Here is a 17,256-nt window from a genome sequence, read left to right on the forward strand (position 1 = left end):
TCAACCCTATAAAAAGAATATATTCTTAAATGAAAATAAGTGAAAAGGATTAATTTATTTAACATTCTTTAAAGGATATATACTTAAATGGTATGGTCTGTAAGTTATACTTTGAATAAATTGATGTTCTTACAGAATTAAAAAAAAGGGCTAGAATAGTACATTCACAAGTTATGATACTAAGGGATGCATTTAACAACTTAATTTATGTCAATCATTTCCATCAACAACTAATGAAAATTAAATACATTCCTTCGGAAAATTTGGTGGAAGTGGAATATCCAAGTCAGATCATGATTTCTATAGTAATTTTTCCCCATATTACAAATATAGATATTTCTTAATTCGAAATTTCCGTTTCTATGAACTGGCAACTTTGCATTGAGATTCACATCCTTAGACTGCATGATCTTTTTTTTTACGTATATACTTTAAGAAAGCTGTCAATGTGGCATATCCAATGCACAAGTGCAAAAACACAATAGAAATAGCAAATTAATTTGCAAAGGATAGTTGAAATGGATGTTTGTTGCAAGGAATTATTGTGAACACCTTACTTGTTCCATTTTCCTCTTCACTCCATTTGTCCCCTCTCACCCGTTTGTCCCCTCTCACGCATACTATGATAGGACTAAGGTCCAGTGATAGAGCCGGTGGTAATGTAACAACTTACCATGAATGTGGAAGCATGCAGCTGCCCGGGAGCACGTAAAGTGATGTTTTATTTTATTTGGCTAAGGATGATCCCTAATGTCAAAAATGTATTCGTGAATTATTTTCATGTACATCTATGCATAACTTGATTCCACTTTTGACAATGCGAAGTCGTTTCTGGAACAACCACTTTTTTTCAAAGAACCATTTACTACCTGATGTGGGTACTTCAATTGATTTCAAACTCAAACAAAAAGAATAGCATGTATTACTAGCCTTGCATAATAAAAAAAATGGATGGTATCCTAGATAAGAGTGTAAGTGGCTAACCCGGCAGGTTACCCACTTATTTGATCTATAAGTGGGTTCATATAGGTTAGCCACTTAATTATACACCCTTAGTCCTAGAAGATTACCATGACATCCCACGTAATGGTGTCAATGCCTTGCATCGTAAAAACTGTAACTCAAGGACTATGTACTTACACTCAATCACACATATCTGCCAATGTAGAAGTAGCAACTGATGATGCATATATCAAAATGGAACGGAGAGGCTAGTACAAGAAAGAAATAATCTCACATTAAGTATGGAAATTGGGATGAAAATGAGCTACATATATTGTCGAGAATATCATTTCTCCACATGTATAGTATAGGAAAAATGATTACTGTTTAATATTGGATACGTTGTATTAAACCTCACAGGGTAGTATTTATAGAACATACATGGGTAGAGATGAAGAATTACAGACAAGGAAGACTACTATATAAATCAATCTTATCCTAGTATAATTTTATCTTCCATATAGTGTAGGATAGGTATAGACAAAAAAAAAGTATATAATGCGGGAAATTCAAAGGAGTCTTGCACTGGTGTCGTTATTTGAAGTAGAATCAGCTCATATCTCCTTATTTTTAGATAATGGAATAGATAATATCATGGCCTTTGCTCAATATAGCTACAGCCAATTATTACAAAGAATCACTCAAACAAAGAGTGTAGTTCAAACCAAATTAAACACACTCAGGTAAAAATAAAGCGACCAAACCAAGATAAAGAGCACACAATTATTCAAGTTTGTTTGTGAATCTTCATCTATAATTGGCAAAAAGTTGCATGACCGTCATCTCAAGTTTATGACATGTAACCTTTAGAAGCTCTCCATTTTCATCACACCTTTGTAGTTGTGCCCAAGATCGGAGCTAATATGTTGCCCTGAAAATTACTTGCATATATGAGAAAGATGGTGATTTAGTTGGATAGTCTCATTTTTCATACAGAAGTAACATCTTAAACTTCCATTCCACATTAATCTTATTGCTTACGGCTTAGTGCTTACCTAGCATCGCTTCGGCCTCCTTCACCCTATGTGCCTCATCCCGTGTATATGCCACATTTTGTTTTTGCCACCACTGTCAATCAAACATCTCAAGTTTCTTCAATTATTACATCATAGAAGCTTGACCTGAGTAGTACCCCAAGGTACTGAGTTCAAATATCGTATGGAGCGAATTTCAGATTGGGTTGTTTGTGGGGCTAAGTTTCCTATTTCAATGGCCGTATATATCCGGTTGGATATAGAGGCCGGGTAAAAAATATCCTTCTCTAAAAAAAAATCATCATAGAAGCTTGTCTACTCTGAAAAAAAATGAACGCCTCAAAACTTTTTTTTGGCTAAAAGATATGCCCCTAAACCCGATGGATATTAATAGAACGATTGTAGAAAAGTATTCCTAGTTCTCAGGAGAGCCACCAGTTGTTAAAACTTAGGACACCTCCTATTCTCTTCTCCTGGTGATCCGATATCCATTGCAAAGAAAAACTAGTAAACAACGCACACGAAAAGAAATCAAAGCAATGGCTTCTCGATGGATCCGTCCTGAGGTACGCATCAGTGTTGTTCTCCACTTCGGCATTCTCATTCTTCAGCTAGTTTCTTGCTCCTCTTGATCTATGTTGTGCCCTGTGATCGAATTGCGAGAACAGGTCTCGATTTGCCAGGCTGCAAAATTTCCATCAAAATGGATACAGTTTAAAATTTTGTATGTCGACAAAATGCGATATAAAACTCCAACATCTCCATGTCCCTTTTTTTTCTCCTTTCATGATGTGTTTGATGCGAGAACGACCTGAAATGTTGTAGGATCTTGATCAGACAGACGATCAAGAGGAACGCATGCATGCAGTGTTGGTGTACTTTTTGTGTTGTTGGTCCCCGATGATGAACTGATGATGGTGTACAAATTAATATGTTTGTGTGTGTGCAGGTGTACCCGCTGTTCGCGACCACCGGCGTGGCCGTGGGGATCTGCGCGATGCAGCTGGTGCGAAACATCACCACCAACCCGGAAGTGAGGTACGAAATGTTTTGCTCTGAATATTACTAATTCTGCACGATACCATGCAGGTTCAGAGGTTCTCTCTTCTGAATTCCATCGCATTTTTTATTTCCCAAAACAAAACTTTTTCGGCCATCACATCAAATGTTTGGACATATGTATGGAGTATTAAATATGAAAAAAAAAACTAATTACACAGATCGCGTATAAATTGCGAGACGAATCTTTTAATCCTAATTGCGTCATTATTTGATAATGTGATGTTACAGTAAACATTTGCTAATAATAGATTAATTAGGCTTAATAATCCGTCTCGCAGTTTCCTGTGGAATCTGTAATTTGTTTTGTTATTAGACTACGTTTAATACTTCAAATGTGTGTCTGTATATCCGATGTGACAATCAAATCCAAAAAGTTTCCCCATCTAAATAAGGTCTATGCTGTTGTTCGAGTGGCTTCAGTTGCATGAATATTACTACTAATTCTTCGAAAATTCTCAGCTCATTTTTGGCCTTGAATCTATTTTTGTTAAAATCTCTGCCCCATTTATCACCACAGATGACCCGTGTCGAATAAAAAGTTACCGTTGATTTTAGACAAAATTGGCCGATGAAAAAGATCGACCACAAGCCAACAAGACGGTAGCGATAGAATCATATTCAGAGCATGGTACCATGAGCAATGTATATTAAAAAAAGTTCCCGTCTAGAAAATCAATCGAAAATGATAAATATTCAAACTACCTGGGGGTGTCCTGCAACAAATTAAGAACCAAGATTTCCAATGTCCTGTAGCAGAACACATTTAATTTCACCTGTAGCCAGAACATCATTCAATTTCACCTGTAGCCAGAATATATCATTTAATTTCACCCGTATCTGAATATCATTAAATTTCTGAATATCATTTAATTTCCACATATATGCTACAGCTGTGACCAATATCAAACAATTAAAGCTCAATCTGCAGTAGCCAAATCTCCTTTGACTAACCGGCACACCTTTCCTTTGTTTTCCCCATAATAAACTTCTAAATTATCTGGTTGGCTTCTGGACTAAAATAAAAGATATATATATCTTAGAAATATTGACCAGCTATACCAATAAAGATGGCGCGATGAAAAGGCCAGACCAAAAAAAATAAGTTTTTTGAAGGGGTTATTTTCATATTTGAACTTCAAAAATAGTTTTAACCAACAAACAAAACCCTATCTTTTGGATGGTTTCACTTTCAGAAGTAAAAAAAAAAAAAGCATAACATATATATCTTGTGGATGGTTGGAACCTAGTAGAAAAAACCGGACCGGATCAACGGTACGACTGGAAAAAACCATAACCAGAGGTCTTTGGACCCGGATTGAACCGGCCGGTTTTGCACTAAACCGGATGTAGAATATAAATGGGCCACACTAAGGCCCACTGTTTTTTTCCTCAAAAATCAAAGAAAGGGCTGGTGGCATGGGATTTGAACGTGGGTCTGTGTGTTGAGAGCACTTGGCTCTAGCCATCCGGTCATTCACCACTTTGAGTTATACAGAAAATATACAACCTTTATATATTTATTGAACCGCGGTTGAACCTGCGGTTTTCCGGTCGGACCATCGGACCGGTGAACCGAGGGGTTGTCCGGGTCCCTCTCCGGTCCGGTTTTTTACACTATGTTTGGAACAGGGTGACGAAGGAGAACAGGGCGGCTGGCGTGCTGGAGAACTTCGACGAGGGGAAGAGGTACTCCCAGCATGGCGTGAGGAGGTTCTGGCTCTCCAAGCGCCGCGACTACATGCAGGCCCTGGACAACCCCACCAACCCCTCAACCAAAAAATAGACGCAAAAGTCATACTTATTCGATGGGTACATATATATATATATATCGATTTGATTCTCGGCTTCAAAATGCCTATATATAAATGAATGAATCGACAATAAGTTTTCAACATGGGGAATATCCATGTTAGGACTTGCTACTTTACATATTTGTCCATATATCTGTCTGTTTCTCTAGGAATGATCATTTCCACTGTAATTCCTTTTATTTTCAAAAGGTAAAAAAAAAAAGAAATACACTGCTAGCTAACTAATATTGTTCTGTTCTGCTGTAAATACACAGCTGGCCGGTTTCCTCGCTGTATTTATATGATTGTGCTATCAATATATATAATATTATATAACAAATTTATTTTACCTATGCTCATTCATGTCTCTATGTTGTCTGGAGCGGCCAAAGCATGTTTGGAGCTGGACTGGCCATGGAATGGCCACATGCAAGCACAAAAGGTCAAAAGCATTTTCCAAAAGGAAAAAAGAAAAAGGCATTTTCCTCCTCTAGAAGATATGCATGCATGAAAGCATGATGTACACATGACTTGTTCTAGAGGCCAAGTGGGCAAGTCGGTGGCTTATAAGAAAATAAAACATATTATATTGCCTTCCCCTCAGTTTTAGTCAGCGAACGAACTCCTTTCTAACCAGGCTGGACATTTGCGAGGTTGCCAAGTTTTCCTCGGCCACCACAAAATATCAATAATGTAGGAATCTTTTAATAATCTCCTTGATATATAGTAGGAAACAATAGTACCGTATATAATCAAACCCCTGTAAGAACTGAACACCTGCATAAAGTATTAAGTATAGACTAAAAAAAATAATTAATTGTACAGATTACGACAATTTTACTAGACGAATCTTTTAAGCATAATTGCTCCATGATTTAACAATGTTGTGCTACACTAAATATGTGCTAATGACGGATTAATTAGGCTTAATAAATTCGTCTCACAGTTTACTGACGAATACTGTAATTAGTTTTTTATTAGTGCACGAACACTCTATGCGACACTCTATGTAATACCCGATGTGACACGCCAAAACTTTACATCCATATATCTAAACACGCCCATAATAAACAAATTGCACATGCACGAGGCTACACAAGCTTGGAATTTGACCGGTTACCTCCTGAAAGTTGGGACTACCGGTTAGAGGTTACCAGTCAAAATGCCATGAATTCAAATTCATATATAATTTTTTTCCCACAGACATTTGCTAGATTTCAGGAGGAGGTTATCCTAAAATGATTACTTTCCGAATCATGTTTATGTAGAGTATCACCAGCAGTATCGGAAAATGGTTCGCAATCCCAGATTTGGAGGACTTTTGTTAAAAATCGGTTCCAAGAGATTTCCTACTGGCTCTCCAGTAAGGCTGTGTTTAGATCCAAAGTTTGGATCCAAACTTCCGTCCTTTTCCATCACATCAACCTGTCATACACACACAATTTTTCAGTCACATCATCTCCAATTTCAACCAAAATTCAAACTTTGCGCTGAACTAAACACAGCCTAAACCAAGTTCCCAAATCCTGATTTTTCATTCTCCACTTGTACGGAATCAGCTTCCCTCCCAATCCGTCTCAAGACAAGCGGACGAGCGTGATCACGAGCCGTGGGCAAACGTGATCTTGCGGAGGGAAAATGAAACCCACTTACTTTTAGGAAATCGATTTTAACCAATCTCTTTGAAGGATAACTATTTCGACATACCAAATTCTCTTTAGGATTTTCCAAACCAAAATTTTAGGGATGAAATTCAGCGGATCTCTTAGTGATGTGTTAGATAGCCAATTGCCCTACATTCTCCCATATACAAGATGGACCCATATCTTGAACCACCTAAGGCGTGGGCTCATTCAGTTGTGTAAACATCTACTCCCTCAGTCTAAAAAAAGTTCAATTCTAAATACGAATCTGGACATGCACTATGTCTAGATTTATCCTAGGATTGGTTTTTCTTTATAGATGAAGTGTTGTGTTAGCAATCTACTACTTCGTACTTGGTGTCCAGATTAATTACAAAAGTAATCTTATTGTAAGGCCGAGGTAGTAGCACACAAGAGGCATTGGTGCAGGCACACAAAACAAGAAAGTCATTAGTTCATGATTGATTGAGTTTTAATTATTTCATACTTTAAAAGAGGATTTATCTGATATTTGAAAGCAACTTTTATATAGAAACTTTTCACACAAAATGTACTACTTATTTAGTAGTTTGAAAAGTGTGCTAACGAGAAGTCTTTCCCCGCGTCGCTCTCGCGCGGGCGGCTCGGGGGGCGAAAACCCTAGCCACCCGCGCTGCCGCAACCCCGCCCCCTCCTCCTCCTCGCCGTCGCTAGAGCTCGCCGGCGGCAAGCTGGGAATGCGGCAGAGAGGCCTTTCAAGCTCGGAGGCCACCAACTCAGCGTGGGGAGGATGGGGCATAGCCGACGACGGCGACCTCAGCGGCCGAAGGCGAAGACAGCGGGCCGACGTGGGGAGGCAGTGAATCCGGCGCCTCTGAGGTTGGATCTGGCCGGTACGGCGACGCGACGGCGAGGGTGCGGCGGCTCGGGGCCTTGTGGGCTCGGCGGCAGAGCGGCTGCGGCGGTGGTTTCGCTGGCGTCGCCGCGGCGGCCGGAGGGGTGTCGGCGCTGTCACGGCGGCCGGGACTGGGTGGTGGTGGGGGCACCGGTGTGGACGCCGCTGCAGGCGGATCTGGCCGGAGCAGCTCGCGGCCACCATGGCTGCCGGACGGTGGAGGGACGCCCCGAGGCTGCCGCAGCCGGTGGCGTCGGAGGCGCCTCATGCCTTGGCTTCCGCTGCCAGCGACGAGGAGGCGCAGCGGGCGAGCGGCTGGGACGCTTGACGGTGGTGGCGTTGGAGACCTCGAGTGGTGGCTGGATTTGGCGTTGCAGGTCCGGTCCCAGTGCTCACAGGAGAAGCGGTTGTGCAAAGAGAGCTGGCGGCGGTGCGTCGTCTTCCTCGTTGCCGGTCAGCACCCTCTCCCTTCTTGAGCTCCTCCCCTTCTTTGTGGGGAGTTTCGGTTGGGTTGAGATGACTGCTGGTCGGCAGGAGAAGCTCAAGCGGCCGAAGCGACGTTGTCTAGTCCCGGGTTCTCCTTTGGCCGAACATGGCGAGGAGGCCGGCGGGTGGCGGGACGGAGGTGGCCTGGGCCAGCTCTCAGGGGAGGAGCGGTGGGATGCAGCGAGCTGGCAGTAGGGTTCTGCGGCAAGTTCGGAAGTCGGCCGGCGGAGGGGCACCGGTGCGGTCTTGGTGGAAGCCACGCGCTGCCAATGCTTGTGTGGTGGTTCACTAAGTTGATGCGCGACAAACTACTTGAAAGGTTGCAGGGGTTCCAAGCGAAAGCCTCGCTCGATGATCACCAGGCCGGCAGCGGCTACGCCTTCGGGTGTCGTAACCCTCTTGGGAGCGCTGTCATGGGTACCTCTCCCCCTTTCTTGGCGAGTTCTCTCTGGGTGAAAACCACATCTTTCTTAGATGGGCGATGGCGGCGTCCTTGATGTCATGACCTCTTTGGGGGCATCGTTTTTTGGAGTCTCGCCTTTGTGATGTTGTTGTAGGCCGGGCGGCGATCGGCCACGCTTAGCGGGGGTCGTTTGGTGCTCGGTTCCATTTTTCAGTGGTTTGTGCTTGTGTGGTTAGCGTGTGGTTCTTGGAGGTGCCTCATGCATGTCCGTCCTCGACAGCTTCTATCGTGTTTTTCTTTGTAACTTTACTTCTTCTTAATATACTCGGATGGCCTCCTTCGGCCTTTCTCGGCGAAAAAAAAGTGTGCTAACGAAAACGAAGGTAAAAATCTGTAATCTTAAACGACCTTGACTCATTTCTATATCTAATATCAACTTTATTCCATTGCAGCATTTATTTTTAAGAATTTGTTTTGTCCAATTATTAGTTTTTAAATATCAAATATATAACCTAAGCCTCGAATTGCATTTGGATTTTAAATTAAATGAAAATAAAAATTATCATATTGGCAAATAGTATATGTGAAATCAAAATAATTGTTTTTAGAAAAATAAGTTTATTAAACACAAAAGACAATTTATCCAATTTTTAAAATTATTTTCTATAGGCCAAATATTATTTATTTAGATTTTACCCGATTTATCTATTTGTACGTAACTCGTAAGCTAAACATAATTTATTGAGAAAAATTTTGGAAGTTATTTACTGTTATTTTTAAAAACGAAAAAATATTTTACCTCATGCCACATGCCACTTCACCAAAACAACCATAAAATTCAGTCCTTCGGCTGTTACACAGTTCAAACAATTTTGAGTTAAGGCAAAATTTGCTACAGGACACTGAAAGATTGTGGCATTTGTTGTGAGACACTCAAATATCATATATTTGCTCGTGGACACTGTAAAAATGTGGTAATTAGCTGCTGGACACTCCTCCCATTATTTTATTATTTTCGGTTGAAATGGAGAGAGAAAGAGTTGTGTAAGTACCAAAATACCCTTTGACATTGTTCTTCCTCTCTCTCTTCTTTTCTTTTCCCCTTCTTCCTCGCGGCGGCCCAGACGTCGTCGTCCAGCGCAGACTCCTCCGGCGAGTGCCTCACGCCGCCACGGCACCGCACGAACAACATCCTGACCTTTGTCAGCCTCACCATCGCCATCGCGTCGTGCCTCGTGCCACTCATCAGCACCGGCGTCTCGCCACCGGCGCGGCGCACGCCTGGTAGCGCCGCCACCGCCGACTACGCCGTTGCCACGTGACACCCCTGGCAGGACTTCCCCTTCGCCGGCCTCTTCTCCCTCGTCGGTGTGCTCCTTGCCCTTCTCGTTGACCTCTCCGCCTCGTCCCACCTCGAACCCATGGTCACCAGCACGCGGAGGCGCTGCCGCCCCCACCAACCCTATGTTCCAATCCCCACCACAGAAGTCCCCCGTCTTCAAGCTCTCCGGCGAGATGAGCCCCAGTAAGCGCGCACACTTGTCGATGGCTTCTTCGTCCTCGCCGAGCGGTGGCGGGGCGGCTTGGTGGACGGCTCGGCCGCGGCGGCGGCGGCAACGCATCGTGGCTCGCAACTGGGACGGCTCGGCCACGGCGGGGCAGCGGCGGCGCATTGCCGAGGTTCACCGTCGACGGCGACGACGCACGATGGCTCGGCCACGGCGGAGCTCGGTGGCGGCACAATGAGAAAGAGAGAAGGTGAAGAAGATGAACAGAGAAAGAGAGGAAGAAGATGATCATAGAAAGGGAGATTGACAAGTGGGCCCATGGGCAAACTTGTCTTTAATCAAAGTTTCTCTCTCCGTTTCTACCGGAAATAATAAAATAATGCGGCCGATGTCCGCCAGTTAATTACCACATTTTTACAGTGTCCACGAGTAAATACACGATCTTTAAGTGTCTTACAGCAAAGGCCGCAATCTTTCGGTGTCCTGTAGTAAATTTTGCCTTGAGTTGAGTTAAACATGGATTGGTTTTAAAGTTCACCTGAGTATTTATACTCTCGTAGTTTTTGAAAAAGGTAGTTGTACAGTCATAAATCGCGTTACAAAAATATATTTCATTTTAATAAAAGTAAAACTCGAGAAATAACTATTTATCCGAGATTAAAGAAAAACAGTAATGCCGTGTACGAATTTGCTACCCCATTTCACAAATCAAAAGTGCAAAGCCATCAGAAGCATCACGCCGGCATCTGCAAGAGGTGCCCGTTTGTTATTCCCCCCGCAGAAACGGGGCGCATTTATTCATCCCCACCTTTGTTCATCAGTTCCGGCACGTGAAAGAAACCCAACCCCGGATGATCGTGCCCACATGCACGCTGTTCGTTCCGCTCCGTCCGTTCACACGCGCCGTCACGCGTACGACTCCGCGACTCGTCTCGGCCCACCCGAGGAACGACCACCAAACGCGAGTTCGACCTACCCCACCCCGTGGGCCCCCACCCGCGCACCGCCTATATAATCCGCCAGCGAGCAAGCCAACGCGTTTCGCCGAAAATTCGGAAGCGCCAGAGGTCTCTCCTAGCCTCGCCTCGCCTTCTTGCGCCGCAAGAAGAAAAGCAGCAGCAAAGCAAGCCAGCCATGGCCGCCGCCGCTGCGTCCTCCGCCGCCTGGAAGAGGTGGATCCGCCCCGAGGTATGTAGTACTACGCGCGGCGCGCTCCGCCCTTCCTTGTATCGATCTCCCACGAGCGTGCTCTCCCGATCTGTCTGTTCGGCTTCCGATCGAGAGTCGACGAGATCTAGATTAATTCTCACGCTCTCCGCCATGTTTGGTTGCTGTGTGTAGGTGTACCCGCTCTTCCTCGCCACCGGCGTCGCCGTCTCCATCTGCGTCGGCCAGCTCGTCCGCAACATCACCGGCAACCCCGAAGTCAGGTAAGCACCCATGCGTATGCATCTTGGAGATGACGTGATCTGTGACGGGAACCAATCGTTTGCTTCGAGATGATGTGGTGGTGATTTGGGATGGGAAAAATCTGATGGATCTGTACCGGCCTGTAGGGTGTTGAAGGAGAAGAGGGCGGCCGGTGTGCTGGAGAACTTCGACGAGGGGAAGCGCTACTCGCAGCACGGCTTCAGGAAGTTCATCGACGGGAAGCGCCCCGAGATCATGCCCGGCATCAACAGCTTCTTCTCCGACCCGCCCAAGTACTAAGACCGTGTTGTTGGCTGGTGGGATTGATTGCCATATGCCACCGTTTTGCCGGAATTTCAATTCATATGCATGTTTCAACATGTTCGAATATTTGATTTGAGCGTATACAAATATTGGTCTCTGATCTGAATAATATTCATCAGACAAATGCGTATGCAGTTTTGACTTTTGATTGACGGAAAGTTTAATGTTGCGTTGAATTGCGGTGTACCATTTCAATCCGGGTACGTCGTCTGTGCTTGTGTATGTTCGCCTATACCCCAGTCTCAGGTATATATGGGCACTTTTCACCGATAATCCGATATGTATCTACGGCACGGCACTCGGAGCCCTTGACGCCAATTTCTCTCCACTTCTTTGATTTGCCACACTCGAAGGGGCGTCGTCTCATCTCATCATACTAGACTATTCACGTTACTCAGATTACTTCTATGTGGAGCTTTACAAACCGCGATAAAAAGCTAATTAAGGCCCTGTTTGAAAGATGTTATTTTGCTTTTGCCATTCCTTTTTCTCCTAACGTGAAAAGAACAAACAATGTCATTAGCGTATAGTAAATATATTGACTACTACTATGAATTTGAGAAAAAAATGTTTATTTCTTTTTTTAAAAAAAAAGAAATTCTTATATAAAAAGTTTTTTTTAAAAAGTGTACATTTAATCGTTAGGAATCCTTTAAACGATTCTGCAGAGTGCAGCTGGACGTTGCAACAACTCTTTCGAACAAGCCCTAAATTCAAACACAATGACTTGCTAAGCATCAGCGAACTATTTTTCATTAAAAACAAACAAAGTTTTGAGCTTTCTATCTTTTTCTCTAGCAAGCTTTGTAATTAGCTCTGATGACTGTAGCAATGAGCAGTAGCTGGTTTAGGAAAGAGGAGTGGTAGAAGACCGGTGATGGGCATAGAGCAATGTGGCAGGAAGCATGTAATGGTTAGGAGATGGCAGGGGCTAGATCTAGTGGCGCTCTTCACTGGAGACAAGGGAGGCTGACATTGTGATGGCATGTTGCTAGAGTTGGAAGATGATGACAACTCACTTGCGCCGTGTTTAGTTCCAAAGTTTTTCTTTAAACTTCCAACTTTTCCATCACATCAAAACTTTCTTACACACAAACTTCCAATTTTTTCGTCACATCATTCCAATTTCAACCATACTTCCAATTTTGATGTGAACTAAACACAACCTTGGAGTAAGTAGTGAATCCACTTAGGGCCCCTTTGAATCGTACGAATGAAAAAACAGAGGAATAGGAAAAACACAGGATTTTGACAAGAATACAATTGTGAAACAGAGGATTGCAAAACACAGGAAAAACACAGGAATGGCCGTTTGATTGGACCACAGGAAAAACACAGGAATCAGATAAGAGAGATAGACTCAAAGGAAATGTTGAGGTTAGACCTATTACTAACTTTCCTCCAAAATGTGCATAGGATTACCCATTCCATAGGAATTTTAAAGGATTGGATATGATTCAATCCTTTGTTTCAAATGTCTTCATAGGATTTTTTTTTCCATAGGATTGAAATCCTCTAAAATTCTTATATTTTTCCTACAAATCAAAGGGGCCCTTAGAAGAAAGGTGAGGAGTGTTAGGGATGAGGGAACAAGTCCCTAGTGGAGATGGGGGAGAAATCGGGAGGTGACATGTGTAGCGAGAGGTTGAAGGGGATAAGACTACTTCCTAACACAAATATTAATCAAATATTAATGAGATCCTGGTCATAATTCAAAAACCAATTGATTCTTCTTTTAACAACATAAGTGAGTGACATAAAGAGTCCCTTAAAAACCATGATGTCCGAGCGATTATCGATGAAAGGCAGTGAAATATCACTACTTTCTAGCACGAATCTTGATGAGATCCTGGCCATAAAAAATCGATTGGTTTTTCTTTAACAAAACAAGTGAGTGACTTACAAAGTCCCTTCAAAAAATATTTATACCAAAAATTATTTTTTTGATATTTTTTTCTAATTTTCACAGTCTTTCATCAACAACTGCTCGGTTATCATGGTTTTAATTATCAACGAAATTGCAAGGGATTGGTTTTCGGTGGAAAAATGATTTTCCATCAAAATTAGATGATTTTTAATCCTTGGATTCTACCGAGATTCTTCTATTGTTGCTCCGTGTTTGCATCCAAGTCTGTGCGCTGGTTGAACGAGTTTTTATGTTGTTCCTCTCATGAGAGTCATGACTTACATCAACTATAGGAATGATGAAAAGAGAGAAGTGGTAAAATTACGGTGTAATTACAATGTTTTACAATATATATAATTTTGTATAAATTATGTTGTAATTTTGAATTTAAGTCATTCGTTATTTTTTATCTCACTAGAAAAAAAAAACCCAACGGGTGAAGATAATTTTAAATGAAAATATATATTGTGTACTATCTTGCCTGCGAATAAGAATAAGCAGTAAATATATGACACCTTGCGGGAACATAATAGTAATCATGGTCAGTGTCATATGTATCGTCTCTCGCATCGACAATAAACATATAAATCGGAAACAAGATATGAGTCACACTCGTATAACTTAGCTACTTATTAATACAACATTAGACATATACTTCTCAATTATTTATACAGTTATGGTTGTGTGTGGAAAATGTAAATGGTAAGTAGTGAGGAGTTTGATGAGGATTGAGCAATTTCATTTTTACCTTTTTAGAATTGAAGAATATTCGTACTTTGAATGTCAACAAAATAAAATTCTTATGATCCAATTTTGACTATTAATTTCTTTGTGATACATTTGTAAATCCTAGGAAGATTCACTATGGGCCTATTTAGATCCATTGGTAAATTTTTTCACCTTGTCACATTAAATGTTTGGACACATGTATGAAATATTAAATATAGAAAAAAAACTTATTACACAGGTTGCGTGTAAATTATGAGACGAATCTTTTAAGCCTAATTGCTCCATGATTTGACAATGTGGGATGTATGAAATATTAAATATAGAAAAAAAACTTATTACACAGGTTGCGTGTAAATTATGAGACGAATCTTTTAAGCCTAATTGCTCCATGATTTGACAATGTGGTGCTACAGTAAACATTTGCCAATGACGGATTAATTAGGCTTAATAAATTCTTCTCGCAGTTTATAGGCGGAATCTATAATTTATTTTGTTATTAGACTACGTTTAATACTTCAAATATGTGTCTGTATATCTGATGTGACCGGACAAACATTTTCACCTCCGAACTAAAGACAGCCTATGTCAGAACCGCTCACCTCACTCTGATGGCCCACCAGAATAGCTATGTGGATTGCTTGTGCGACAGGTCACTGGTGGAGAAACCCTTTGTAGTCCCGGTTCGTAACCCCCCTTTAGTCCCGGTTTCCAAACCCGGTTCGTAACCCCCCTTTAGTCCCGGTTTCCAAACCGGGAGTACCAATCCGGGACTAAACATCGCTATCTTTAGTCCCGGGTGAAATAACCGGGAGTAAAGATCGATCTTTAGTCCCGGTTGGTAACACCAACCGGGACTAAAGATGGCTTAGCCACGTGGCCGGCTGAGCCATCTTTAGTCCCGGTTGGTGTTACCAACCGGGACTAAAGATCGAGCTGACCTTTTTTTTTTGCATGCCCCTGTTGCTGCATGGTTTATATATATATATATAAACCATGCATATATATGTTTCAATACATATATATGCATACATATATATATATATATATTATATTATATTATATGTATATACATGCATAATATATATGTATTTATACATATATATGTTATGCAAATGCATATGTATATAGATATATATATGAACAAAATATATTTACATTATAGAAAATGTGTACACATGCATATAGAAACATATGTAGTCATGTATTAATTACAATCCATTATATGTCCTAGCTAGCTACGATTTCAACGTAGTAGTACTCGCTGCTAGCTCAGAAGCTAAGGACCGGTGAATTGTGTTTCCGTCGTAGTAGAATTCACCCTTGGGATCAAGGATTTCTTCGTTGATGAATCCCATGAGTTGTTCTTGAACCGCCGCGATAAATTCCTTGTGTGTGGTCAGGTTATCCCTCATGCGAATAAACTATATGAATGTATGAAATTGATTAGTAATTAAACAAGAAATCGCTACGTAATGAAATTTTGAATTTATTTGTACGTACATCGAGTTCTCTTGTGGTGATGATTTGGTCTGCAAGGCAGTGGCAATACTCGCACACGTAATAGCCGCACAAGTTAGTTCCCTGCTTTTGCTTTGCGCACTACAAATAAATGACAAACAACGAGAGATCTAATTAATATACACTTGTATGTATTTGAATCGGAGAAATATAAATGTAGAGCATGTGTACTCACAGGAAATTTGAACTTCCGCCTAAGTCTTTCTCTCCATTTGCCGCGACCAAATGACGGAACCGATACCAAGCCCTACATGGAGTTGTAAGCTATGATTCGTAGTAGCAATTAACATAACAAGATTTTCTTAACTAACAAAGGAACTTATGACGGTACCTGTCTATAAGTTCGAAAACCTTGTCAAACGTAGACTCTTTTTTATCCATTGAGTCATATACGTTGACGGTGCAGGCCTCCAGGTCGATGAGTAAAAGCACCCAGTGGAATCTGCAATGTGCGTGGGATGCATTACATATGAAACACTTAGCAAGTTCGTACGGGAATGAAATTTGGTATGTAGGAAGACAGTAAAATTAAACTAACTCTGTGTTGTATGGCAGCAGTATGAACGTCTTGTAATGCTGCGCCTTCAGGAGATGGACGAGATTGTCCTCTGTTTCTTGTGGATATTGGTCGAGCATTGCGACGTTTACTTTCCGAGGGTCGATGAATCCAGTATCGAAAACCCTCCGCCGTCGGGCCCTTTGAATCTCCATTCTACAACGATAAAAGGGAGTATATTATTTTCTATGGTCTACTTATATACAAGGACCTAATTAATTAAAGGAGACGTAAAGTAAGAAATCTAACTGAACGATATACTTACAAAATCCAGCAACTCATAATAGAGACGTCGAGGGCGTCCAGCTGGTATAGTTCGTAGATTCCCCTGAAATTGATCCAGAGAATGTCATCTCCTTGCAAGAAGTCCGTGTCCCTGATCCTCGCTCCGATCATCTCTCTACCGGTGGCGCTCATCTCCATGTACAGCTGATGGAACTTGTACATTTGTGTGGGTAGGGACTGCAGCAGCTCAGGCTTGACAAGCGGTTTACCGAGTTCGTACATGTATTTCACTTCCGCCTTTTCGATTGGTGCGACTCCTAGCAATTGATCCGTAGTTAGACCGGTGTCAGTAATAAATTGTTCTATCGTCATTTCTTTACCGGTCACCAACGGCTCGATCTCCTGGTTTGGTTGCTCTCCAAGCTGAGGGACTGGTTTGGACTTTCCAGAAGATGCTTTCTTCAGCGTTCGCTCAAAGTCCGATAGCTTGATGGCCTCCTTGACAGATGCAGACATACCCCTGAAGAAGTTCCTGACACTGGGGTCTATAGGAATCTTCTTTTCTAGACTTCGAGGCTTGAATTGTCTCTTGACTTCTGATGCAACGTAAGCGTCAAGCTCCTCTTGCGTGCAATCGTACCCCGGGTCCTTGTTCTTGGCGGCGTCAACTTTCGCCTTCTTCGTTGCCCTTGTGTGGGCAGGCGGTGGAGCTGGGGGGCCCTTGACTTTGAAGGTGCCGGAAGAGGAGCTTGCGGGGGAGTAGGTGTAGAAGCACGAGGAGGAGTCGGTGCAGGATCCTGAGGAGGAGTCGATGCTGGAGCCTGAGGTGGAGACGGTGCTGGCGGA

At 42.3% G+C, this 17,256-nt stretch overlaps 2 protein-coding genes across 3 annotated transcripts; both read left to right on the forward strand.

Annotated features, from left to right (window-relative positions):
- The first annotated feature begins 2,405 nt into the window (after positions 1-2,405).
- Positions 2,406-5,428, forward strand: LOC4342910 (uncharacterized). 2 transcript variants are annotated; one of them, XM_066312253.1, is made up of 4 exons: positions 2,406-2,542; positions 2,926-3,014; positions 4,668-4,847; positions 5,221-5,428. In XM_066312253.1, exons 1-3 carry the CDS (start codon positions 2,516-2,518, stop codon positions 4,819-4,821), a joined length of 270 nt encoding a protein of 89 aa, XP_066168350.1. In that variant the 5' UTR covers positions 2,406-2,515; the 3' UTR covers positions 4,822-4,847; positions 5,221-5,428. The 2 variants fall into 2 exon arrangements, with proteins under 2 accessions (XP_066168350.1, XP_015645213.1); XM_015789727.3 differs by lacking the exon at positions 5,221-5,428 and having other exon boundaries at positions 4,668-5,177.
- A 5,357-nt stretch (positions 5,429-10,785) lies between these two features.
- Positions 10,786-11,621, forward strand: LOC4342911 (uncharacterized). Its single transcript, XM_015789725.3, has 3 exons — positions 10,786-10,930; positions 11,084-11,172; positions 11,299-11,621. Exons 1-3 carry the CDS (start codon positions 10,877-10,879, stop codon positions 11,450-11,452), a joined length of 297 nt encoding a protein of 98 aa, XP_015645211.1. The 5' UTR covers positions 10,786-10,876; the 3' UTR covers positions 11,453-11,621.
- Positions 11,622-17,256: the final 5,635 nt, after the last annotated feature.

The sequence above is a fragment of the Oryza sativa genome, chromosome 7 (genome assembly GCF_034140825.1).
Source record: "Oryza sativa Japonica Group chromosome 7, ASM3414082v1".
Lineage (NCBI taxonomy): Eukaryota > Viridiplantae > Streptophyta > Magnoliopsida > Poales > Poaceae > Oryza > Oryza sativa.

Bases quoted from the DNA above. Each gene is read 5' to 3' on its own strand.
- LOC4342910 (XM_066312253.1), top strand. From the start codon at position 2,516: ATGGCTTCTCGATGGATCCGTCCTGAG. The intron at 2,543-2,925 runs GTACGCATCAGT...GTGTGTGTGCAG, and splicing joins CTCGATGGATCCGTCCTGAG to GTGTACCCGCTGTTCGCGAC. The intron at 3,015-4,667 runs GTACGAAATGTT...TGTTTGGAACAG, and splicing joins ACCACCAACCCGGAAGTGAG to GGTGACGAAGGAGAACAGGG.
- LOC4342911 (XM_015789725.3), top strand. From the start codon at position 10,877: ATGGCCGCCGCCGCTGCGTCCTCCGCCGCCTGGAAGAGGTGGATCCGC. The intron at 10,931-11,083 runs GTATGTAGTACT...TGCTGTGTGTAG, and splicing joins AGAGGTGGATCCGCCCCGAG to GTGTACCCGCTCTTCCTCGC. The intron at 11,173-11,298 runs GTAAGCACCCAT...ACCGGCCTGTAG, and splicing joins ACCGGCAACCCCGAAGTCAG to GGTGTTGAAGGAGAAGAGGG.